The sequence below is a fragment of the Schistocerca nitens genome, chromosome 6 (assembly GCF_023898315.1).
Source record: "Schistocerca nitens isolate TAMUIC-IGC-003100 chromosome 6, iqSchNite1.1, whole genome shotgun sequence".
NCBI lineage: Eukaryota > Metazoa > Arthropoda > Insecta > Orthoptera > Acrididae > Schistocerca > Schistocerca nitens.
Genome location: NC_064619.1, coordinates 570,538,925 through 570,564,926, shown reverse-complemented (window position 1 = coordinate 570,564,926; position 26,002 = coordinate 570,538,925). Strand labels below are relative to the sequence as shown.

The 26,002-nt window shown below is 38.7% G+C and overlaps 1 protein-coding gene across 1 annotated transcript in view; it reads right to left on the bottom strand.

Annotated features, from left to right (window-relative positions):
* Positions 1–2,237: 2,237 nt before the first annotated feature.
* The window catches only part of LOC126263688 (mitoguardin), a 503,310-nt gene continuing 479,545 nt past the window's right edge, over positions 2,238–26,002 (bottom strand). The window contains exons 7-8 of the mRNA XM_049960815.1: positions 18,689–18,859; positions 2,238–4,117 (exon numbers count right to left, since the gene is read on the bottom strand). Of these exons, the coding sequence (XP_049816772.1) occupies positions 3,944–4,117; positions 18,689–18,859 (345 nt within the window). The 3' untranslated portion in view covers positions 2,238–3,943. The remainder of the gene's footprint in view (positions 4,118–18,688; positions 18,860–26,002) is intronic.

The window sequence follows — 26,002 nt, the reverse complement described above, 5'->3', positions numbered from 1 at the left end:
AGGAGTTTGAAGAGCAGTTTAATGGAAAGAATGGTATCTTGAAAAGAGGTTTCAAGATAGATGGTGATTGATGGTTATAAGACAAACAACAGAAGTGATGAAATGTAGTCAGCTTAGATCAGATGAGATTGATGTAATTAGATCAGGAAATGAGATACTAAAGGTGGTAGAGGTGCATTGCTATTTGGGCAGCAAAATAACAAACAATGGCCAAAGTGGAGACGATATAAAATGCAGACACACATAAGCAAGAAGTACTCAATTGAACTGCCATAAAGGAATTTATGGTGGACTGTGATATAACACACATCCTAATACATCAAGCAATTGGGAACCATATTTGGCAATGGAGGAAAGTGGTGAGGGGAAGGGGGAGGGGGAGGGGGAGGTAAGTAAAAAATTATATTGGGATACAAAGCATGAATACAGTAGGCAGTTTCAAAAGTATGCAGGCTGCAGTAGTTACACACAGAGGAAGGGGCTTAGGAAGGGGCTTAGGAAGGGGCTTAGGAAGGGGCTTAGGAAGGGGCTTAGGAAGGGGCTTAGGAAGGGGCTTAGGAAGGGGCTTAGGAAGGGGCTTAGGAAGGGGCTTAGGAAGGGGCTTAGGAAGAGGCTTAGGAAGGGGCTTAGGAAGGGGCTTAGGAAGGGGCTTAGGAAGATGGAATAACATTCAGGACATCCAATGAATCCTACGACTGAAGACTGCAACAGACAAAAATAGGAATGTAGTATTGTTAGATGGGTAGCAGTTTACTTTTTTTACATAAAAACCCTTTTTGTTGAAAAAAGTTATCTAGAACAAATTCTTTAATTATCAGAATATTTAGATTAGCACTAGCCATTATTTCTTGTTAGTACTCTTTAGAAAAGCAGACTGAAGTGAATGCTTTGACAGTTAATGTGGAAGTTTACTTGTTCCAGTAATGATGGGATTTACATGTGGATGAATGAATGTCTTAGTGTAGCATGGAATAACTCGAAGTGAGGGGCTGCCAGTATGGTCTCTGCTAAGCACTGTTAACAAGCCAATGTAACAATATTACTCTTGTATGGGTTATCAGCTACAAACATCAATGCCTTAAGAAAAATTACATATGAAAATTAAATACACCTCTTCTCACCTACTGATGACTGGTGGATGGTGCACCAGCACAAATGTGGTGTGTGTATGTCTGCAAGGGACTGACTAACTGACGCTAATTTGAATATAAAATGTAAGTTATGACAGATTATGTTGATACCTTTCAGTATGGCTGTATTTTCAGATAGATTATTCGTTGATTCCCTCATTTATTCATTATTAATACAATTATTTCACAATCAACTGAAATGGTGTGGTAGTTAAGATACACACTTTCCAGAGGAGCAAGATACAAGTCCACACTGAACCATGCTGATGTTTTGTTTCCATAAACCACTTTAGACAAATTGTGTGTTCATTTGGCAAATTAAATTTTTATTTTCTTCCCCATTCTTTTCCAGTTGTTCCACTCTGTGAAGTCATGACAACAGAATTTTAAACTGTAAATGGCCTCTAATGACACACACAGAAAGATAAGAAAATGGTAAAGTTTACCAATAGTTTGAGATTTTAAATATTTCTATCTTTGGCTTCAGTTTTTGAATTTGCTAAGTAGGATGCAATTACTACAATTACAGACACCTTACTGGGAAATTAGTCCATGGCATTTTAAAATTGAATAAGACTCCTTCAAAAAACCAAGAAATATTTAATACATTAAAAGCATAATACAATAGTTTGTAGCTGTAATTAGGTACCAGTAAATGATATAAGGACAGACACACATTATCCCTGAAAAGTATATTTGCTGACCAAAGCTTAAGTAATGGAATGTAATCTTGCGATTATTTTCAGTACTCTTCAGGAAAGTCTTACATTAAAACTCAGAGGTCTCAAATAATATAGAGACAATGGACTCTTACTACAGATTGGACAAATGACAAATGATACATTCAAAGCTCAGCTATCAAAACTCATAATCTGAACCATTTTGTTTTGGTGCCTTACAAAATATGCTGCTGCTCTACATTACATGGAATGGAAACATCTATTTAGCACACTGCTATGTAAAAAACATAGTTCACAGCAGATGAGGCAACATGTCAATACTATACTGAAAGACTGACAAATGTCACTTTTCCCTTTTAAATCTTCAGATATATTATTTTATTCAATTTTTTTGTTTCAATACTAGACGATATTTTTGCAGATATGAATACACACAGAGAGAGAGAGAGAGAGAGAGAGAGAGAGAGAGAGAGAGAGAGAGAAGCTTAAGAAAAATTGAGGGCCTGAACAGGCAGCTGTTTTGCACTACACCCATTCCAAATTTATTCCATTTCATTTTAATGCTCCTTCCCTTGCAATGCAATATCCCCTGCAGAACTGTTTCCTCTTAGCTCCATTACATGGGAATGGATGTGACATTCAGAAGGCTTTAGATAAATATTAAATACCCAGCTTTAACTTGTCCTCTTTTAATTATTGCTACAGTCAAAAATGGAACACTTCACAGGAAGCAGTTTGCACTGCCCTTACAAAAGTTTCAAAAATAAGCAGTTTTGTCATACAACTGATTTGTTTTTCCTTACACACCAAAATTTTAATTACATTTACATGTTTAGTTAACATAATGGAAAACTTCATCGATGTAAATGTTTTGAAGGAAATTTGCTGTTTAAGAGAAATGTTTGTTGCTAGAAGTTTTTTGCCACAGCCTTACATGGGAACCAGATACACACAAAGAAGGATTTCTTTGTATGCACTGCAGCCTCTTGTTTCGCCTTTTTTACAAACAGTGTTTTTGTAATGAAATTTATGCTACCATTTTTTCTATCAAATGAAAGTATCATATCTCTCACAAAAGCCTGAAAAACACCTACACTAAGGCATAATAAACATTGACCAAAATGCAACAGAAGCATTGCTGATGTTAATAAAGAGTTAACCAGTCTTTTTTCACTGCAATAAAACTTACATGTTAGACTGGCTGCTTTGTCTTTTATGTCTGATTAGTGCTTTGTCATTTCATTAATACCACTTTTCACATAATTTCTTATATCTTAAGACAACCTCTTCAACATCAATTTTGTTACAAAATGCTAAAAGCAGTTTATTAATAATATGACAGCACAGCACAACAATATAAATCTCACACTCTAAGATACTGATGCGTAAGTGCTAATGAATTATTGCTCATAAACACCCCCACTCCACATACATGCATCCAACCAAAAGGATTAGAAATAAAAATTTGTGACATGTTACAGTTTCTTTCCTAAACTCACTCACAGTACTAGACATGGTACACCAGAAATTGTAATGCTTAGTTGCAGATAGACAAATAATACAGAAAAGATAGGTTGCAGAGATTATGAGAGAGAGAGAGAACAGGAAGAAGAAAAAGAAGAAGAAAAAGAAGAAGCAGGAGAAGAAGCAGGAGAGGGGAGAAGAGACTATCAGCTGTAAACACGTTCTATAAATGTCTGCAAAACCCTAAAAAATAAACATAAATTGAGATACACAATACATTTGAACATGTCACTAAATAGTTATTCCATACAGTTTTCTGTAAAAGTTTTAAGCAAAAACAAAAAAAAAACTGAGATTCCACTTGATTCACAGATTCTTGATGTCACTTTCACATAATGAGAAAATAATATGAATTATGTACTTGAAACTGGAATGATTGTTCATAAAAATCATCATATAGCCAACATCACAATCCTAACATTGAAACAATTTGTTTGCACATCCTACATTTTCACTTATCAATGCAGCACCACACTGTGTAGAACATACAGGTGAGTACTGGTGACTAATAGTTTCACTATAACAATTTCTGTTAATAATAAATGTAATACTCTAAGTTGTCAAATACTGTTAAACTCCATCTACACGACACACGACATCTATTACGATCTATGACATATTCAGTTTATCTACACCTATTTGTTCTTGTAAAGACATCTTTAAACTTAGACTTTCTGCTCTTCCTTTTGCATATTTTAATACATCTTCAGCAAGCTCTTCCACAGTTGTAAATCGAGATTTCTGGAAACTAAAGATGTCCACAAGGAATCCAACAACATGATCCTGGGAACAGAAGAAGTAATGTAAAAATTGAGCGATCAATAATTCCAGCTAGTAAAATGATTATTAACAAGCACAAACAGAAGGGTAACAGCTTCATCCAGCTTTCAAATTGGAACAGAAACTGTGCAGACAGATCTCCATAGTGTTCAATTTATAATATTTTGTAACATTTATATTTTCTTAAAATAAGCTATTCCAAGAGTGTTCTATCAATGAGAGTGCTCACTAGCACAGCCCTGAGCAGCAATTAACTCACTGCCCTCTGGTTAAAAGATGATGAAACTGATGTTCACTGTTGCCATTGTGTTGACAGAGGCAGCACCATAAGATAAGACATGGACCCAAGCTCTCACAACCAGTACCGATGCTCTCAAAGTGAGTTATGAACAAGGAAAAAAGATTAACCAAGACAGTTAGTAGCCTCTCTTTGGGAGGACATACCATGACACAAAGATTTATGAAAATTGTTGCTCTAGAATCTTTTAGAACATGTTGATACAGACTGTTCACTGTGGGATCTGTACTAAGAGAATCAGATGTCTGAGTAACCTATAAAATTACTCTCACTATAGCAAACAGGGATAAACCTGAATTAGTGGCATGTCTTTGATAATATTTCCAGATGGAGGAGGGGTGGGGTGGGGGGGTCAGAGGAAGAGAGAAAAGTTCAGGCAAATTAATGCATTTGTCTACCAAAGCAAACAATATATCTGATATATAAAAAGCAAATGTACGCATTTTCTTTTAATTCTGCTTGACAAAAGCACACATACGTGGCTGCACAGTTTTCACTGTATGTATAGTTCTCGATTATAAAACACAAAGATGTTTACAATCTATAGAAAAATGTAATGTCATAACAGCTCCGTATGCATTTATCCGCATATGTTAGATCTTACATAAGGCATTTCTGTATAAATTTTTTAGCTTCAGAGGGAATTCAGGAAGGACACTGACTTTTCACAAACGCATTCCTCACAAAGCACTGGGTACTGAAACATGGTACTTTACTTAGGTAAGTAAGCACTCCTAAACATTGGAACAGCAAAGAAAGGTGTACATGACCAGGTAACAAGTGGAGAGGAAAGTTGTTGTGCAAGACAACAAAATCTCAAACCTACAAGTGCTCCAGATGAATCAGGCAGCAGGTTTAACAAGCTGCCAAAATCAATTAAGAAACAAAAGAAATCAGTTTCTTTTAAATTGTTTAAATATGTATATCACACATATGTACAGGGCTATTACAAATTATTGAAGCGATTTCATACATTCACTGTAGCTCCATTCATTGACATATGGTTACGACACACTACAGATACGTAGAAAAACTCAAAGTTTTGTTCGGCTGAAGCCACACTTCAGGTTTCTGCTGCCAGAGCGCTTGAGAGTGCAGTGAGACAAAATGGCGACAGGAGCCGAGAAATGCACTCACACCAGTCAGTCATAACAGTGCAACGACACTTCAGGACGAAGTTCAACAAAGATCCACCAACTGCTAACTCCATTCGGCGATGGTATGCGCAGTTTAATGCTTCTGGATGCCTCTGTAAGGGGAAATCAACGGGTCGGCCTGCAGTGAGCGAAGAAACGGTTGAACGCGTGCGGGCAAGTTTCACGCGTAGCCCGCGGAAGTCGACGAATAAAGCAAGCAGGGAGCTAAACGTACCACAGCCGACGGTTTGGAAAATCTTACGGAAAAGGCTAAAGCCGAAGCCTTATCGTTTACAATTTCTACAAGCCCTGACACCCGATGACAAAGTCATGGAAGAGAATGCGTTCAGTGCGAAACTTGTTTTCAGTGATGAAGCAACATTTTTTCTTAATGGTGAAGTGAACAGACACAATGTGCGAATCTGGGCGGTAGAGAATCCTCACGCATTCGTGCAGCAAATTCGCAATTCACCAAAAGTTAAAGTGTTTTGTACAATCTCACGGTTTAAAGTTTACGGCCCCTTTTTCTTCTGCGAAAAAAACGTTACAGGACACGTGTATCTGGACATGCTGGAAAATTGGCTCATGCCACAACTGGAGACCGACAGCGCCGACTTCATCTTTCAAGAGGATGGTGCTCCACCGCACTTCCATCATGATGTTCGGCATTTCTTAAACAGGAGATTGGAAAACCGATGGATCGGTCGTTGTGGAGATCATGATCAGCAATTCATGTCATGGCCTCCATGCTCTCCCGACTTAACCCCATGCGATTTCTTTCTGTGGGGTTATGTGAAAGATTCAGTGTTTAAACCTCCTCTACCAAGAAACGTGCCAGAACTGCGAGCTCGCATCAACGATGCTTTCGAACTCATTAATGGGGACATGCTGCGCCGAGTGTCGGAGGAACTTTATTATCGGCTTGATGTCTGCCAAATCACTATAGGGGCACTTATCTAACATTTGTGAATGCCTACAAAATAACTTTTTGAGTTTTTGTATGTGTGTGCAAAGCATTGTGAAAATATCTCAAATAATAAAGTTATTGTAGAGCTGTGAAATCGCTTCCATCATTTGTAATAACCCTGTATATATGGTACGAGTGGTATTAAATATCACGATAAATATTAGACATTACATTGTAATGGAAAATATGTAACAACCTTTTGTGTCTATAAAATGTAATCCTATTTCCTTTACTGCACATTTATTTTACACATACTGTACAAGAGCTGTTCAAAAAATTCTGGAACTTTGTCCACAAAATTTTTCTACACTTATCTAGCAGAGTCCACAGGGGCCCATTCCGGTGACTGGAGTATCAGGCAGCATAGTGTTTTAGTTTTCTGTGCAATAGTGGCACACCAAGAGGAATGAATGTGCAGGTGCATTATCATGATGCAAAACCATGAATTGTTTCATCACATCTCAAACCGTTTCCTTCTCATTTTTTTGTAAGCATCGCAGCACAATCTGATAGTACCATAAATTAACAATTTGTCCCTGTGGCACGAATTCATCATGAATTAATCCTTTGAGGTTATAAAGAACTATCAGCATGGCTTTAACATTTGACTTGACCTGAAGAGCTTTTTTTGGTCTTCAAGGACCTGTCCCAAACCGCTGAAGACTGAACCTTGATCTCAAAATCATAACCATAGATCAACATCTCATCACCAGTTACAATTGTCTTAAGGTAAATCTTGTTCTCATTTGCATGGACCATAAGCTCTTCACACATTGAAACTTCCTGACAGATTAAAACTATGTGCTGGACCGAGACTAACTCGGGATCTTTGCCTTTCACAGGCAAGTACTCTTGCAACAGAGCTACACAAGCATGACTCATGACCTATACTCACAGCTTCAATTCTGCTAGTATCTCATCTCCTACCTTCCAAACTTCAAAGAAGTGAACCTATCAGAAATAGCACTCCTGGAAGAAAGGATACTGCGGGGACATGGCTTAGCCACAACCTGGGGGATGTTTCCAGAATGAGAATTTCACTCTGCAGTGGAGTGTGTGCTAGTTCTGCTAGGTTTGCAGAAGGTCTTCTGTGAAGTCTTAAAGGTAGGAGATGAAGTACTGGCAGAACTGAAGATGTGAGGATGGGTTGTGAGTTGTGCTTGGGGTAGCTCATTGGTAGAAAACACACACACACACACACACACACACACACACACACACACACAGTGAAAATCTCATTCTTCACATTATGAGGCGCAGGTCTTTCTGGTCTTGACTCGTGAGCTGTGGGATGATCTGGGCCACAGCATGATGCATTCCAAGATGCTGTGTCAGGATTTCATGACATGAGCCAACTGAAATGTTACTTTTTTCTGCAATCTCTGACAGTCTTTGATTGGCATGCACAATTTCACTGACATTCCTGACATGAGCATCATCAGTAGATGTCTTAGAGTGTCCCAAACAAGGGTCATCTTTAACTTCCATCCTGCCATTCTTAAACAATTTGAGCAGTCCGTAGCACCAAGTATGGCTTAATCGCTTATCACCATAGGGATCCAGCATCATTTTGTGTGTGTGTGTGTGTGGGGGGGGGGGGGGGGGCGGCGGCAAGTGCAGGGATGCCAACTGCATTTCACTCCAACACACTATTGGCACAAAATCACAGATTTTCCAGAAGTTTTTGAACAGGTCTTGTATTGAAGCATTGATGTAATGTAACATGGTAAATGCAGTTAGAACACATGTTCATCTGTCTTTGTCTTATATAAAATTGCATAATGCTCCCTATACTCTCAGCTGAAAATGATCAACTGGAGTCCTTGGACAAACACAAACAAACAAATGCACAGGCAGGCATGAAATGAGTTGCAGGAAAAGGTACAAATTTTCTAGTGAAAGCGTACTGCAAATCATCAGATTAAAGTATTTTTGAACAATAGAGAAGTGGGGTACATGAACATACCTTACTATAGCACTGTGTAATAGCTTAGCTGACGAAAATCTCTCTTTCCTTTGACATTCACAAGTAAATTGATCATTCTCTCCAAATGGAAGCACAAGCAATGTAATATGTGGAAGACAACTTCATTTTTGTCACTATAGCATTTCGAGCAGCTAATAATTTATATGCACAATGTAACTACAACTAAAAGGCAAATGAGCAATCAAAAATTAACATTATTTTATCATGTAACATGCCTAAAATTACGGGAGGGTGTTACTTTTGGTTACTACCAAAGCAACGTATACCATTTAAAACATTTAAATAATTAACTGAAAAGAAAATATTCAGCATATTTTCACAACTTCAGAAAATGATTTAATGTCATCAAACTAGTTTTAAAGAATTTGCTGAATCCAAATTTGCTGAAAGGTACTATAAGACACAAAACTTATCATCTATTACTTTTTCTCTACATCTTTTTCTGAGATATATGCTGCACATGAGAGTATTCGGGACAAAATTCTATTTTGAGCACCTTCTCATTTATCAAAAAATAAAAAGCGAAAACGATAATTTCTTCAGAACAATGAAGAGTACCATATTTGTGTACAGTGTGTGGGAAGAATGATTACGTAAACTGTCTGTGCACACTAACTAGTCTTGTCTTCGCAGTCACTGTGGTAGTGATACGAGGTGCGGCTAGAAAAAAACCGGACTGATGCTGGAAAAACATTTATTTACAATTATTTACAATTTCATGTTATCTCCTTCAATGTACTCTCCTCCTCGGTCTCTACACCGCTCCATACGAATTTTCCACTGTTCATAGCAATGCTGCAGATCATTTTCGGTAAGTCCATACATTACTTCCGTCGCTTTTTCTTTTACTGCTTCAAATCTGTCTCAAATCTAGTTCCTTTCGAAGCTGACTTGACTTTAGGGAAAAGAAAAAAGTCACAGGGGGCCAAATCAGGTGAGTAGGGTGGATGATCTAAGATGGGAATGTTGTGTTTTGCCAAAAACGTCTTCACTGACAATGCACTGTGAGCTGGGGCATTGTCTTGGTGAAGGATCCATGACTTTTTTCTCCACAAATCTTTCCGTTTTCTCCGTACTCGCTCACGTAGGGTAGCCAGGACGCTAATGTAGTAATGCTGATTCACTGTTTGTCCCTCTGGTACCCAATCAATGTGCACAATCCCTTTGATGTCAAAAAAAACAATCATCATTGCCTTGAATTTCGATTTTGACATTCGTGCTTTTTTTTGTCGTGGAGAACCAGGAGTTTTCCAATGCATCGATTGGCGTTTAGTTTCGGGATCGTAAGTAAAAAACCACGATTCATCGCAAGTAATAATATTTTGTAAGAAGGTGGGATCACTTTCAATGTTTTCCAGGATGTCAGAACAAATCGTTCTTCGGCGTTCCTTCTGTTCAGTTGCGAGACACTTTGGAACCATTTTTGAACACACTTTGTTCATGTTGAAACTTTCATGAAGAATCTGCCTAACACTTTCCTTGTCAACTCCTGTTAACTCAGACACTGCTCTGATTGTTAAACGGCGATCTTGTCGAACAAGTTTACCGATTTTTTCAATGTTTGCATCAGTTTTTGCTGACAATGGTCTGCCAGTGCGAGTGTCATCACTGGTGTCTTCGCGGCCATCTTTAAATCGTTTAAACCACTCAAACACTTGCGTTCGCGATAAACAATCATCGCCGTACACTTGTTGTAACATTACAAACGTTTCACTTGCAGATTTTCCTAGTTTGAAACAAAATTTGATGTTAACATGCTGTTCTTTCTGTACACTCAACATTTTCCGACGCACAGACAAAACGTCAACTACTTAAAACAGATGCCACGGGCAGACTGAGTGCAGGAGGCAGATGAAACTCGAGCAGTAGGCGGAGCGAGAGTCACGTGACAGGCCACGCGACTTTCAGCCTTATTGCATTCGTTTTATTGTTTCACCAGTACTAGTCCGGTTTTTTTCTAGCCACACCTCGTACACCAGTCAGTCAGAATATTATGACCACTAACAATTTATCAACATACCCCATGTACTCGTGGTCTATGGGTAGCGTCTTTGATTCATAATCAAAACGTCTTCAGTCCCAGGTTCGATCCCCGCCACTGCCTAAATTTTGATAAATAATCAGCATTGGCGGCCGAAGACTTCCGGCATAAGAAGTCAGCCTCATTCTGCCAACGGCCTTGTCAAAGAGGGCGTAGTAGCGGATAGAGGATCAGGGCACATTCTTGTCCTAGGGGTGGGAAATTGCCCCTAAAGGCGGAAGAATCAGCAATGATCAACGACATGAGGATGCAGAAGGCAATGGAAACCACTGCATTAAAGACACGTAACGTGTATCCACAGGACATGTGGCCTGTAATTGAAGAAGTGTCATGATGATCTCTCCATTGGCAAAAGATTGCGGAATAGTCCCCCATTCGGATCTCCGGGAGGGGACTGCCAAGGGGGAGGTAACCATGAGAAAAAGATTGAATAATCAACGAAAAGATAACGTTCTACGAGTCAGGGAGTGGAATGTCAGAAGCTTGAACGTGGTAGGGAAACTAGAAAATCTGAAAAGGGAAATGCAAAGGCTCAATCTAGATATAGTAGGGGTCAGTGAAGTGAAGTGGAAGGAAGACAAGGATGTCTGGTCAGATGAGTATCGGGTAATATCAACAGCAGCAGAAAATGGTATAACAGGTGTAGGATTTGTTATGAATAGGAAGGTAGGGCAGAGGGTGTGTTATTGTGAACAGTTCAGTGACCAGGTTGTTCTAATCAGAATCGACAGCAGACCAACACCGACAACGATAGTTCAGGTATACATACCGACGTCGCAAGCTGAAGATGAACAGATAGAGAAAGTTTATGAGGATATTGAAAGGGTAATGCAGTATGTAAAGGGGACGAAAATCTAATAGTCATGGGCGACTGGAATGCAGTTGTAGGGGAAGGAGTAGAAGAAAAGGTTACAGGAGAATATGGGCTTGGGACGAGGAATGAAAGAGGAGAAAGACTAATTGAGTTTTGTAACAAGTTTCAGCTAGTAATAGTGAATACTCTGTTCAAGAATCACAAGAGGAGGAGGTATACTTTGAAAAGGCCGGGAGATACGGGAAGATTTCAATTAGATTACATCATGGTCAGACAGAGATTCCGAAATCAGATACTGGATCGTAAGGCGTACCCAGGAGCAGATATAGACTCAGATCACAATAAAGTAGTAATGAAGAGTAGGCTGAAGTTCAAGACATTAGTCAGGAAGAATCAATACGCAAAGAAGTGGGATACGGAAGTACTAAGGAATGACGAGATACGTTTGAAGTTCTCTAACGCTATAGATACAGCAATAAGGAATAGCGCAGTAGGCAGTACAGTTGAAGAGGAATGGACATCTCTAAAAAGGGCCATCACAGAAGTTGGGAAGGAAAACATAGGTACAAAGAAGGTAGCTGCGAAGAAACCATGGGTAACAGAAGAAATACTTCAGTTGATTGATGAAAGGAGGAAGTACAAACATGTTCCGGGAAAATCAGGAATACAGAAATACAAGTCGCTGAGGAATGAAATAAATAGGAAGTGCAGGGAAGCTAAGACGAAATGGCTGCAGGAAAAATGTGAAGACATCGAAAAAGATATGATTGTCGGAAGGACAGACTCAGCATACAGGAAAGTCAAAACAACCTTTGGTGACATTAAAAGCAACGGTGGTAACATTAAGAGTGAAACGGGAATTCCACTGTTAAATGCAGAGGAGAGAGCAGATAGGTGGAAAGAATACATTGAAAGCCTCTATGAGGGTGAAGATTTGTCTGATGTGATAGAAGAAGTAACAGGAGTCGATTTAGAAGAGAGAGGGGATCCAGTATTAGAATCTGAATTTAAAAGAGCTTTGGAGGACTTACGGTCAAATAAGGCAGAAGGGATAGATAACATTCCATCAGAATTTCTAAAATCATTGGGGGAAGTGGCAACAAAACGACTATTCATGTTGGTGTGTAGAATATATGAGTCTGGCGACATACCATCTGACTTTCGGAAAAGCATAATCCACACAATTCCGAAGACGGCAAGAGCTGACAAGTGCGAGAATTATCGCACAATCAGCTTAATAGCTCATGCATCGAAGCTGCTTACAAGAATAACATACAGAAGAATGGAAAAGAAAATTGAGAATGCGCTAGGTGACGATCAGTTTGGCTTTAGGAAAAGTAAAGGGACGAGAGAGGCAATTCTGACGTTACGGCTAATAATGGAAGTAAGGATAAAGAAAAATCAAGACACGTTCACGTTCATAGGATTTGTCGACCTGGAAAAAGCGTTCGACAATATAAAATGGTGCAAGCTGTTCGAGATTCTGAAAAAAGTAGGGGTAAGCTATAGGGAGAGACGGGTCATATACAATATGTACAACAACCAAGAGGGAATAATAAGAGTGGACGATCAAGAACGAAGTGCTCGTATTAAGAAGGGTGTAAGACAAGGCTGTAGCCTTTCGCCCCTACTCTTCAATCTGTACATCGAGGAAGCAATGATGGAAATAAAAGAAAGGTTCAGGAGTGGAATTAAAATACAAGGTGAAAGGATATCAATGATACGATTCGCTGATGACATTGCTATCCTGAGTGAAAGTGAAGAAGAATTAAATGATCTGCTGAACGGAATGAACAGTCTAATGAGTACACAGCATGGTTTGAGAGTAAATCAGAGAAAGACAAAGGTAATGAGAAGTAGTAGAAATGAGAACAGCAAGAAACTTAACATCAGGATTGATGGTCACGAAGTCAATGAAGTTAAGGAATTCTGCTACCTAGGCAGTAAAATAACCAATGACGGGCGGAGCAAGGAGGACATCAAAAGCAGACTCGCTATGGCAAAAAAGGCATTTCTGGCCAAGAGAAGTCTACTAATATCAAATACCGGCCTTAATTTGAGGAAGAAATTTCTGAGGATGTACGTCTGGAGTACAGTTTTGTATGGTAGTGAAACATGGACTGTGGGAAAACCGAAACAGAAGAGAATCGATGCATTTGAGATGTGGTGCTATAGACAAATGTTGAAAATTAGGTGGACTGATAAGGTAAGGAATGAAGAGGTTCTATGCAGAATCGGAGAGGAAAGGAATATGTGGAAAACACTGATAAGGAGAAGGGACAGGGTGATAGGACATCTGCTAAGACATGAGGGAATGACTTCCATGGTACTAGAGGGAGCTGTAGAGGGCAAAAACTGTAGAGGAAGACAGAGATTGGAATAAGTCACGCAAATAATTGAGGACGTAGGTTGCAAGCAGTACTCTGAGATGAAGAGGTTAGCACAGGAAAGGAATTCGTGGCGGGCCACATCAAACCAGTCAGTAGACTGGAAAAAAAAAAAAAAAAAAAAAAAAAAAAAAAAAAAAAAAAACACCATACAGGCACTAGCAGCATCACCTGTGCATGAAGTTTCAGTGAGCACGTTGTCCTGAGTAGAATGGGGAGCACCTGCAATCTGAGTTTGACCAAGGACAGATTGTGATGGCCTGGAGGCTTTGCACAAGCATTTAAAAAACTGCATGACTTGGCTGGTGTTTGAGGAGTGGTGTGGCATCTTCAACACACGGCAAAACCAAGGTGAGACCACATCCAGATGTCTTGAGGTTGGGTGGCCACCCCTCATTACACATGTCGGATGTTGTAGGCTTGGTAGACTGGTAAAACAGGATAGGCAGTGAACTGTGGTGGAATTAACATCATCAGACTAATGCTGGCCGGAGTACAAGTGTGTCTGAACACACAGTCCGCCAAACACTCCTAACAATGGGCCTCTGCAGCTGACAACACATGCATGTGCCAATGTTAACACCATGACAGTGACAACTACAACTGAAAAGGCATGTGACCATTGGCACTGGATGCTGGCACAGTGGTGGAGGATTGCATGGTCTCATTAATCCCAATACCTTCATCATGCCAATGGAAGGGTGTGAATCCATCATTTTCCAGGGTACAGTTCCTTGACACCTATACTGCAGGACAGAAACAAGTTGGCAGTGGCTTCATGGATCCAGTGCAATGCACCATGATGGCCAAGGAGTATCGTACACTGGTTGCATATCATGTCTATCCCTTCATGATGATCCAGTTACCCAGAGGCAGTGTCATTTTTTAACAACTCCATGTCACAAGGCCAGGAATGTGAGGTGGTAGGTTGAGGAACACAGTGTAGAGTTCCAATTGATGTGCTGGCCCACCAACTCGCCAGCTCTCAATCTGATCAAACGCATGTCGAAAGTGATTGATTGTGGTGTCAGAGCTCATCACATCCTTCCCAGAATTTATGGGAATTAGGTGACTTGTGTGTGCAGATGTGGTGCCAACTCCCTCCAGTGACCTACCAAGGCCTCATTGGCTTCCATGTCATGACATATCGTCAATGTTATCCGCGCCAAAGGTGGGCACACCAGCTAATAGGTAGGTGGTGATAATGTTCTGGGTGATCAGTGTACAGTAGAACCCCTCTAATGCGACCTTGGTTAGTGCGACCATGCTCAGGCTCGCGAGTCTGTGCCGACTTGTCACTGACTGGACGCCTGTCGGGCCATTGTTGCGGTGTCTATCGTTGTGCATATTGCTATACTCTACGTTATTGTGCAGTTTTATCCTTTGTTTGGATTAAAAAACGTCACTGTCTGCTTTATTCCGTGTTCTCTACAATACTTATTACTGTAGAGTCATTGTGTGTGCAGTTGTCTGTTTCTCAACATGTCTGGATTCAAACGTAAACACTTAATTCTTTCACTAAATGAAAAATTAGCAGTGCTACAAAGACTGGACGAAGGAGAATCGCTCCAAAAATTTGTGAAGGAACTGAATGTAGGTGTTACGACAATTAAGTATTGGAGGAAGAATTGGGAAGACATTGAATCCTATACAGTTACGATTGATGGTGAAAATACTCTGAAGAATCGCAAAACATTAAAAAAGCCTAAACAAACTGCTTGATAACGCATTGTGTTTGTAGTTTTGTCAAGAAAGAAGGAAAGGAACGCCAATATCCAGGCCAATTCTCCAAGAAAAAGCGATAGTCTTGCACAAAAAACTGGAAGCCAAAAGCAAATTTGCTGCCAGTGAAGGCTCGATTGATCGTTGGAAAACCCGTCATGGTGTCCAATTTGTTTCTATTACCGGTGAAAAACTATCTGCCGATGCCGCTGATGCTAAGGAGTTTTCTGTTAAGTTTCAAGAAATTATAGAAGAAAATGAACTGTTACCCTGCCAAGAGTATAACATCGACGGGAACTTAAAAATGTTGCCAACAAAAACGCTCGCAGCTTCAAATGAATCTGTGGTAAGCACGAAACTTAGAATAACAGTCATTCCTTGTAGCAACTCAGATGGTACCCACTATCTCCACTTTTTCGTCATTGGCAAATCTAAGATGCCAAGGGCATTTAAAAATATAAACTTCCTTGCCGGTTTATTACCACAATCAAAAATCTGTTTGGTGGGACTGCAACCTAAAGACTTGAAGCAAAAAAATCTGCCTGTTCGAGCTCTACTGCTGTTGGATAACACACCATCACATCCATCTGAGGAAGATTTGGTGAAAGGGGACATAAAAGCTCTCTTTCTGCCTCCTAATGTGACCTCACTCATCAAAACAATGGATCAGGGTATTATCGAATGGTTAAAAAGGCGATATTGCAGAAAGTATATCAGCTCAATCTTGGAAAAATCTGAAGGACGTCATAACTTATTTGAGGCAATGAAATACCTGAACATCAAAGATGCTATCTACACAATAGCTGCTGCATGGGATGAACTGAAACCTGACACACTGCAAAAATCGTGGCATAAGCTTTGACCACAAGTTATGACTGAAAATGAGCATACCGAAGATGAGCAAAGCAACGATGCCCTAGAAATCGTTAAAGATCTACAAACTCTTGAGCCGAACGTCCCTGCGAATGAAGTTGAAGAGTGGACCAACGAATGTGACAAAGACAGACACTTTTGAACAGCTCAATGACGACCAGATTGTTGCCGCTGTTAGCCACGAAACTGTGAATGAGGACTGACCGTGAAGACGAACCCCCCACCCGGATTTCACACAACGATGCAAAAATCTAGCTTTTGACCTCACCCTTCAGTACGTCGAGCAGAATCCAACTCCAATGGACATTTTGTGGATAAAAAAAAATGGAGGGGGACTGCAGCTAAATCTAGAATAACATCTGCTAAACAAAAATGTATCACTTACTTCTTTCCAAGTAATTTGTTTTCATTTTTACTGTAAAAACAATGCATACAGTATAATCATTTGTTAGTTTATACATACAGTAGTTTATTTCTTTGTAAAAATTCCTTTTTATTTACATTTCTTAGTTTACAGTATATGTCGTTAATACGTTATTAAGTACAGTACAGTACTGTAATTTGTTTGTCATTTTTCCTTTTAAAACCAATACCTATTATAGTGTGTGTAGATGTTTTTTAGTTAATGTATTGCTTAACACTGTGTAAAAATCGTCATTTTATATTACTGTAGACGTCTTTTAGTTCTTAAATCGTTTAATTTTTTGTACTAAATGTCTCTCTATATTGTTGCAATAAATATTAGATTTTTCGGATAATCCGACCTTTTTTCGTTCCGACCATGGTCCCGGTCCCGAAGGTGACTGATTAGAGGGGTTCTACTGTACATGGAACAGTGGTATATTCCCAGATTTCTCACTTAATACTGATTCTAGGAACTTTTTAAGCAGGCTTTTGCAGCTGATAATTTGTATTTTCTATTACATCTCAAGTTTCAGAAAATATATTTAGTACCCTTATTTTCCACACATCTGTATGTATTGAATTGCATCCTGGTTACAATATTTGGTGCATAATGATGGCATGGTTGTTCAACCCTAGGACATTAGTGAGCCATGTTTTTATTATCTTTATCGTACTTCTGTCCCACTTGCTGAGCAGCTATAATGGTTCATGTACAGAGACTGTCAGCAATCAGGTAAGCCTGGAATGTCACAGTACTTTCAGAATTTTGCCAGAATTACAGAGACAGTGGATTTATGCAGAGAGGTACTGATGTTGCCCATACTGGTCACAGCATATTTCTCACCAATTGGATGCGAACACCTCACAACCATAGCTAAAAGTCAGTAGACCTTTTATAGATTATAGAAGTGCAGAGATTTCTGCAGTAATCAATCTCAATCCTTGTCTTCCACACAAAATATAAAAGGGGATTTTGGGGCGAGTGCGAGTAAAATCAGTAGAATTTTGCATGATGCTTCACATGAATATCCGTTTATATCTATCATGAATTGAGCAAATAATTTCCAAACTACAATGAACTTCTGCAATTCATATCTGAATCAAGATCTGAGCTTTCCAACTCTTCATTCTATGAGTACATGAGGACTAGTTTGAATCTTATACATTGTAAATATTCACAATACTCAATACAGGTCACAAAAAACATTCACTTGTTATATCAAAAAGACAACCAGCAAATCTTTAACATAAATACCTGTTGACATCATTCTTTATCAAATTATCAAACGATTTTTATATAAACAATTAAATGGTGATCTGTACTCTAAACTCCTCCAACATACATAAACAGATTTTCCAGAATAATTTACAAGCAACATGGTGTCTGATGTGGTTGCAGAAGCTGGACGTATGGCATATTTCTCCTTGTTTTTCCTTAACAAAATTATTTTTGGTTTGTGAATTGGTGGCAGAAGCCCAATTATGTGGCCACTGTGATCTTTTTCTTTTGTGACCATGTAAAAGACCCTGTGTTCTCAAGAGCATTACACCAACAAGAAGTGATATTAAAGACTGAATTTGCAAAGCATTCCAGTCACTCCCAGATGCAGAGATTTTCAGAGTACTCAAAGGAGAAAAAAGTGAACTTAACTGTGCTTTGAACAATGCAGGAAACCTTTAAAATAGTGGATGGTGATGTCTTGCAAGTTTCATAACACATAGCTCTGTACTGTGTACACTAATTTTCTCTTGAATCAGTAACCAGCATTTCCACCTTTCTATTTCATCTTAATTTCCTCTGCTTAAAGTTAAACAGGTCATTTAATTCATCACAGATCACTGCATTGAAACTTATATAAAATATTGAAATTAAGTATGTGCTGTGCTGAATGTAGCAATATAGAAAAGAAACCACATCATTAAGAAACGAGTATCATTACAAACCTTGAAAGCATGGCACATTTCTCTTAGATTTTCATCAGGACCAAGGTATCCCCAGGCCATGAGTGGTGAAACCTGTTCTGAAATTGCATAGAAATGAGCCATGAAGCCATAGGGAAACTTCAGTATCCGGCGTTTTGCTTTCAATATTGACCACACTGCAGTAGCAAGAGCCTGTAATTTTGCAAATTCCATTTATTAGTAAAGAAATATTTACAAGAATAAATGAAAAATGCATAACACTTTTAGCCTATTCTTTGCAGCAGGTCTTCAGGAAAACAGTAAATATTTCCTTTTACACTAAAATGAGCAAATCTTTAAAACCGTATTTAAATTAGGAATAATGATCATGTGACTCATTATCAGAAATTATTTTAGATTTAAGTTGGGAATAAAGTGTAGAATTCACAATTTCTCATATTATCTGTTTCTGGGTAAGCAGCCACAGAATGCTACATTAAGTATCTATGTGAGAATACTATTAAAAATGAAGAAAATTTACAGTTTTCAATGTTGTATCTTTCCCATTCATTTGACATTATTAGTTGTGACATGAATGACTTCCACAGTTTGTAAAAGTGTTAACTGACAGAACGAATGAAAATCTGCATCTTTGTCTTTTGTTTCCAGTCTTGCTTCTTTTACACCCATCTTTTACATTCCATAATTCCTCTCACTTTTAGATTCAAAGTCCCCTTTACTAGCTGAATTTTCATTATTTTCAATATTTATTCCCATTTTTCCATACTCCTGAACCACTTTTCTACACCCCACTATGTATAACCATACCATCTTTCCACCCCTTTCTTCTTGGCACTCTACTTTCCCCAGCATAGATCACTACCCCCACTCCTGCCAGTCATACCTTAGCATCAGGTATGTATTAACCTGCAAAATTCAACATCTGGCATTAAGAAGAGTTACAAATATACTAAAGTATGTTTCTATCAGTATACTTACCAGGAGGAATTTAATATTAGAATGCAGAGCTTGAGAAATAACTTCACTGAATTTATTGTAAAGCATGCCTCAAAAGTGCATCAGGGATTTAAACACTTGTGGTTTCATAATTCGGCCCTCAAGTGCCTTAAGATGATGACAGCCTCTGATATTTTGGAGAACAGGCAAGTAGGCTGATTATTTATGGTGGTTGAGCCCTCTGTTCACAGTGTATAGCATCTAGGCAACTTGGTAAGCCTGCAGCACCAAGCAACACATGAAGAGATGTTTGACATGCTTTCTTCCACTAAAATGGAAATAATGATACCTCTTACGAAAATGGCATGGCTATTCCAGCAGCCAGTGATGGAACAAGGTGCAACCAACTACACACTGTCGAGCACATTGGAACCATTAGTGCATATTGTTCGCGGTCTAAGGACATATCTATCATTCCAGCAATTGACATTGAAAATTAAGAGGAGCCACCTTATTCATGGAATTTCAGCAAAGCTCACCTGCAGAATTGTTACCAGAACTGGTTGGAGCCCTCTGGTTCTAAACTATATGAATGCTTGGTTCAGTGACAAGCTAGACTGCAACTTTCTGGACTTGGGACTCAGTGTTTAAATTGGGCAACTCTCCATCCACTCCAGATAATGATAGATCCCAAAGTATTAGTGTAATACTCAAAGAAATTAGCCCTACAAATGGAACCTTTAAAATCCTGGAGATCAACTTACTAAGCATTTACAATGAAGGTTTAAAGTTTGATGGAGTCCTAAAAAGCAGTGGAGCTTACATTATGCTGGGCACAAAGCTAGTTACAACTGTTAACTGATACACACTTAAATTTTACTCAAAAATCTGAGTATCAGAAGGACAGGATAAACAGAAATGGAGGTGAAGCATTTTTCATATTTGACGAGAAACTCAAATCCAGTAAGTTAGAAACAGAAGCTGCATGCAAGATTGTTTGGCTAAGACTCAGTATAAAGGATCCTATTGAGAACCAGACTCAGCCCAAATGTGCTCAGAAACTTTACACAAAATCTCATTTTGCTAGTACAAGTGTTTCAAATGCTACTGTCTTAAGTGGAGGAGAATTTAATGAGAGAATTTAACTATAAATGGAATTAAAGTTTCAGTACTGATGGATGCAAAAAGACATTCTGCAAAACATTACTAAATACCTTCTCTGGAAATTATTTACAACAGATAGTTAAGAAGTCCAATCATGACAAATATTCTAATTAGACCTAATGCCCACAAATGAACTTGACCTCTGAGGAATTCCATATTGAAACTGATAACAGTGATCACGAGGCAGTTGCAGCTACAACAATTACTGAAGTACCAAGGGCAGGTAAATCAAGTAGGAAGGTTAATAAGTTTGGTTAAATGGGCAGCCATGTCATATCTCAAAGAGGAACTCAAAATATTTACTTCTGAGCAGGAGCACACAGAAGAACTACAGCTCAAGTTTAAAAATAATTATGAGCATACACTGGCTAGATATGTACCTAAGTGGAACAGTTAATATTTTCTAACAGCCATTAATCTTTATATATATAAACCTCAGCATTGTATGCAAAAAAAACAATATAGCAGATTCTGAAATGAGGGAAAAAACACACCACAACAATACCACAGGCAAAACAAAATTAAACATACCTAGGCACAGGCTGACAAGAATATGGAATTCCCATCTAATCAATAGTCTAAAAGTATTTAATACACTTCCATTTTCTTCTCAGTCAGCTCACATAAACAGCTTCAAGAGCAAGCTACTAAACTGTTTACTAATCAATCCTTTTTACAATATAGCAGAATTTATGAATATAAAATCAATTGACATTAATTTTTAAGGATTTCATTATGTGATGTCACTGAATGTATTAATCTTATGTTATGGTGTATGTTATCTATGGGCACTATTTGCAATGCTCATTTAGCTGTAAGGTAATATTCAAGGAAAATGTTGTACGATACCCATGTAAATTGCCTATTCCACCTCAGGTGGTCAATGGTGAATAAAGAATCTGAATCCATGATATAGAATCACTGTGAATACACTTCTAAAGAAACAGGCTATTGTACAATAAGTGTAAAACCAAGCATAGGGCCACGGCTAAACAAATGGTGGATGAAATATGTATGTCAGTCAAGAGGACAATTCATGAAGTCTTCAATGACTACGGCAGCAGTCTGTTATTCAAAGAACCTTCATATAGCCAAAAGAAATTTTTGAAATTTCTTAAGTTTGTCAGTGGCACCGAAGTCAGTACCCAGATGAGACAGGAATCAAAATAATAGTTTAGCAAAGCAAAGGTAGGAATACTGAAGTAAATTCTCTAATATTCCTTAACTAAGGAAGCTACATAAGTACTACTAAGTTTATTTCTCCCATCATTGGAAAGATTGTTGATGTAGTTATTAATGTTAACAACATTGGGTAAAAGCTAAAATTATGCCAGCCTCCAGGTCCTAATTGAGTCTGCCACATTCTACAAGAATTTGCAGCTGAGCTGGCTCCCATTTTAATTAAAGCATACTGTAGAGCACTTTAGCAAAAAATTGTGCCTAACGATTGAAAGAAAGCACACATCACACCTTTCTACAAGTAAAAAGAAATTATATACAAAAGTAACATCCACTCTCACTGGCATCCATCTGCTTTAGAATCCTAGAACATATTCTGAGCATGAACGAGATTATGTATGCCCAACAGCATAGGTTCCAAAAACGTCACTTGTGTAGATCCCATCTCTCACTTCTCACGTGTATAAAGGCCATCAAGTTTATACAGTATTTCCTTACCTCACTTCACTATGTATCACGTCAATGTTCATCAACAAAATTGATATTATATGAAGGGGGAGGTATCCAAAAAAATTTGCAATTCTTGTTAGGCAGAACACAGAATGTTACCTTGGATGAAGAGAGACTACTTAATATCCAGTTTACATTATATAGCACACATTTTATATGCTACTGCCTTATTTTTGTGCTATAAACTATTTTCATCCAGTTCCACAGAGTGCACAGATGGCATATTTTTGTTGTTTTCATCCTCAGTCCAGAGACTGGTTTGATGCAGCCCTCCATGCTGCTCTATCCTGCGCAAGTATCTTTATCTCCAAGTAATACTTCAATGTACATCCTTTTGAATCTGCTCAGTGTATTCGTCTTTTGCTCTCCTCCTATAATTATTACCCTTCATGCTGCTCTCCAATACTAAATTGGTGATCCCTTGATGCCTCAGAACATGTCCTACCAACCGATCCCTTCTTCTAGTCAAGTTGTACCACAAACTCCTCTTCCCCCCCCCCCCCCCCAATTCCATTCACTACCTCCTCATTAGTTGCATGATCTACCCATCTAATCTTTAGCATTCTTCTGTAGCACCACATTTCGAAATCTTCTGTTCTCTTCTTGTCTAAACTATTTATCATCCATGTTTTACTCCCATACATGGCTACACTCTGTATACATACTTTCAGAAACGACTTCCTGACACTTAAATCTATACTAGATGTTAACAAATTTCTCTTCTTCAGAAACACTTTCCTTGCCAGTCTACATTTTATATCCTCTCTACTTCGACCATCAGTTATATTTCCTCATCTAATTCCCACAGCATCACCTGATTTAATTCGACTACATTCTATTATCCTCGTTTTGCTTTTGTTGATGTTCATCTTACATCCTCCTTTCAAGACACTTGCCACTCTGTTCAGCTGCTCTTCCAGGTTCTTTGCTGTCTCTGGCAGAATTGCAATGTCATCAGCAAACTGCAAAGTTTTAATTTCATCTCCATGGATTTTAATTCCTACTCCAAATTTGTCTTTTGTTTCCTTTACTTCTTGCTCAGTATACAGATTGAATAACATTGGGGTAGGCTACAATCCTGTCTCTCTCCCTCCCCAACAACTGCTTCCCTTTCATGTCTCACAACTCTTAAAACTGCTATCTGGTTTCTGTACAAATTGTAAATAGCCTTTCGCTCCCTGTATTTGACCATTGCCACCTACAGAATTTGAAAGAGTATTCCAGTCAACATTGTCAAAATCCTTCTCTAAGTCTAAAAATGCTAGAAACATAGGTTTGCCTTTAAAAATCTACCTTCCAAGATAAGTCAGAGGTCAGTATTGCCTCACGTGCTCCAACATTTCTATGGAATCCAAACTGATCTTCCCCAAGGCTGGCTTCTACCATTTTTTCCATTCATCTGTAAACAACTGGTGTCAGTATTTTGCAGCTGTGACGTATTAAGCTACTAGTTTGGTAATTTTCACACCTGTCAACACCTGCTTTCTTTTGGATTGGCATTATTATATTATTCTTGAAGTCTGAGGGTATTTTGCCTGTCTTTTAAATCTTGCTTACCAGATGGTAAAGTTTTGTCAGGGCTGTCTCTCCCAAGGCTATCAGTAGTTCTAATGGAATGCTGTCTACTCCCATGGCCCTGTCGTCTTAGGTCTTTCAGTGCTCTGTCAAATTCTTCATGCAGTATCATATACCCCATCTCATCTTCATCTACGTCCCCTTCCATTTCCATAATGTTGCCCTTAAGTACGTCACACTTGTATAGACCCTCTGTATACTACTTCCACCTTTCTGCTTCCTTTCTTTGCTTAGAACTGGTTTTCCATCTGAAATCTTGACACACACACACACACACACACACACACACACACACACACACACACACACACACACACACTAGTGTGTTCTTTAATTTTCATGTAGGTAGTATGGCAGTATATCTTACTCCTAGTGATATATGCCTCTACATCCTTGCATTTGTCTTCTAACCATCCCTGCTTAGCCATTTTGCACTTCCTATTGATCTAATTTTTGAGACACTTTTATTCCTTTTTGCCTACTTTATTCACTGCATTTTTATATTTTCTGCTTTCATCAATTGCCCAAGGATTTCTACTAGCCCTCATCTTTTTCCTACATCATCTGCTGCATTCACCATTTCACCTCTCAGTTACCCATTCTTCTCCTTCTGTATTTTTTTTCCCCGTGTTCTTGTCAGTTGTTCCCTAACACTCTCTCTGAAGCTCTCTACAACCTCTGGTTCTTTCTGTTTATCCTGGTCGCATCTCCTTAAATTCCCACCTTTTTGCAGTTTCTTCAGATTTAATCTACAGTTCATACCCAATAGATTGTGGTCAGAGTCCAGTTCATACCCAATAGATTGTGGTCAGAGTCCACATCTACCCTTGGTTCTTAAATCTCTGTCCTACCAGTATATAATCTATCTGAAACCTTTTGGTGTCTCCAGGCATCTTCCACATATACAACATTTTTTCATAATTTTTAAACTGAGTGTTAGCTATGATTAAGTTATGCTCTGTGCGAAGTTATACCAGGCAGCTTCCTCTTTCATTCCGAGAGAGAGAGAGTGTGTGTGTGTGTGAGAGAGAGAGAGAGAGAGAGAGAGAGAGAGAGAGAGAGAGAGAGTGTGAGAGAGAGAGAGAGAGAGAGAGAGAGAGAGAGAGAGAGTGTGAGAGAGAGAGAGAGTGTGAGAGAGAGAGAGAGTGTGAGAGAGAGAGAGAGAGAGAGAGAGAGAGAGAGAGTAAGGGTTTTGCTGGCATATTGGACCAACTTTCAGGTTAGACCTAAAGAATTAATAATTCATATGATTTAAATTGATCCAGGAACATTACTGAAACAAACTGATAGTAGAGTAGCCCTTGCTGGAGCGAACAATAGCTACAATAAAGAAAAACCATGGCTATTTCATAAACCTATAATGAAGTAATAACAAAAGTTCAGATGAAATCAATATTATGTACAATCCCATACATATATGACAGTCCAAACAAAAGCAAATGTATTTACAGATTAAACAGCCGATCAACAAAAGTAGCTGCCGAGTTGTATCATGTTACAGCAAGTGACCAATACCCTCCTCAGCAGATATAATTATACAAGGCATGGCGTGCATCAGGAAACTAAAGGAAAAGTAGCTTTGTGTAACAGATTGAAAGCAGGGTTGATCATCAAGGAGGAAGGAAATTGCCACTTCACAAAACCAAGGAAAATTCAACAGCAGCAGCTGAAGTAGCAGGGGAGCCAGGTACATGGATGGAAACTGAAGTGTAATTGGAGTAGCAAGGCCAAAAACAGTGCTTCCTGCATGTGAATGATTTTTTATTGACCAAAGGAAAGAAGAAACCCACAGGTGTAACATCACCAGAAGAAGAAGAAGAAGAAGGAAGAGTAGGAGGAGGAACCCCATGAAATAGGCTTCAACTTAGGAAGATGAAGACGCAAGTGCCATCCCACTTTAGTTATTATTTAGTCTAGGACCACTGGATGATGACAATAAGACGAGTACAGAAGGAATAATAACCTCACTAT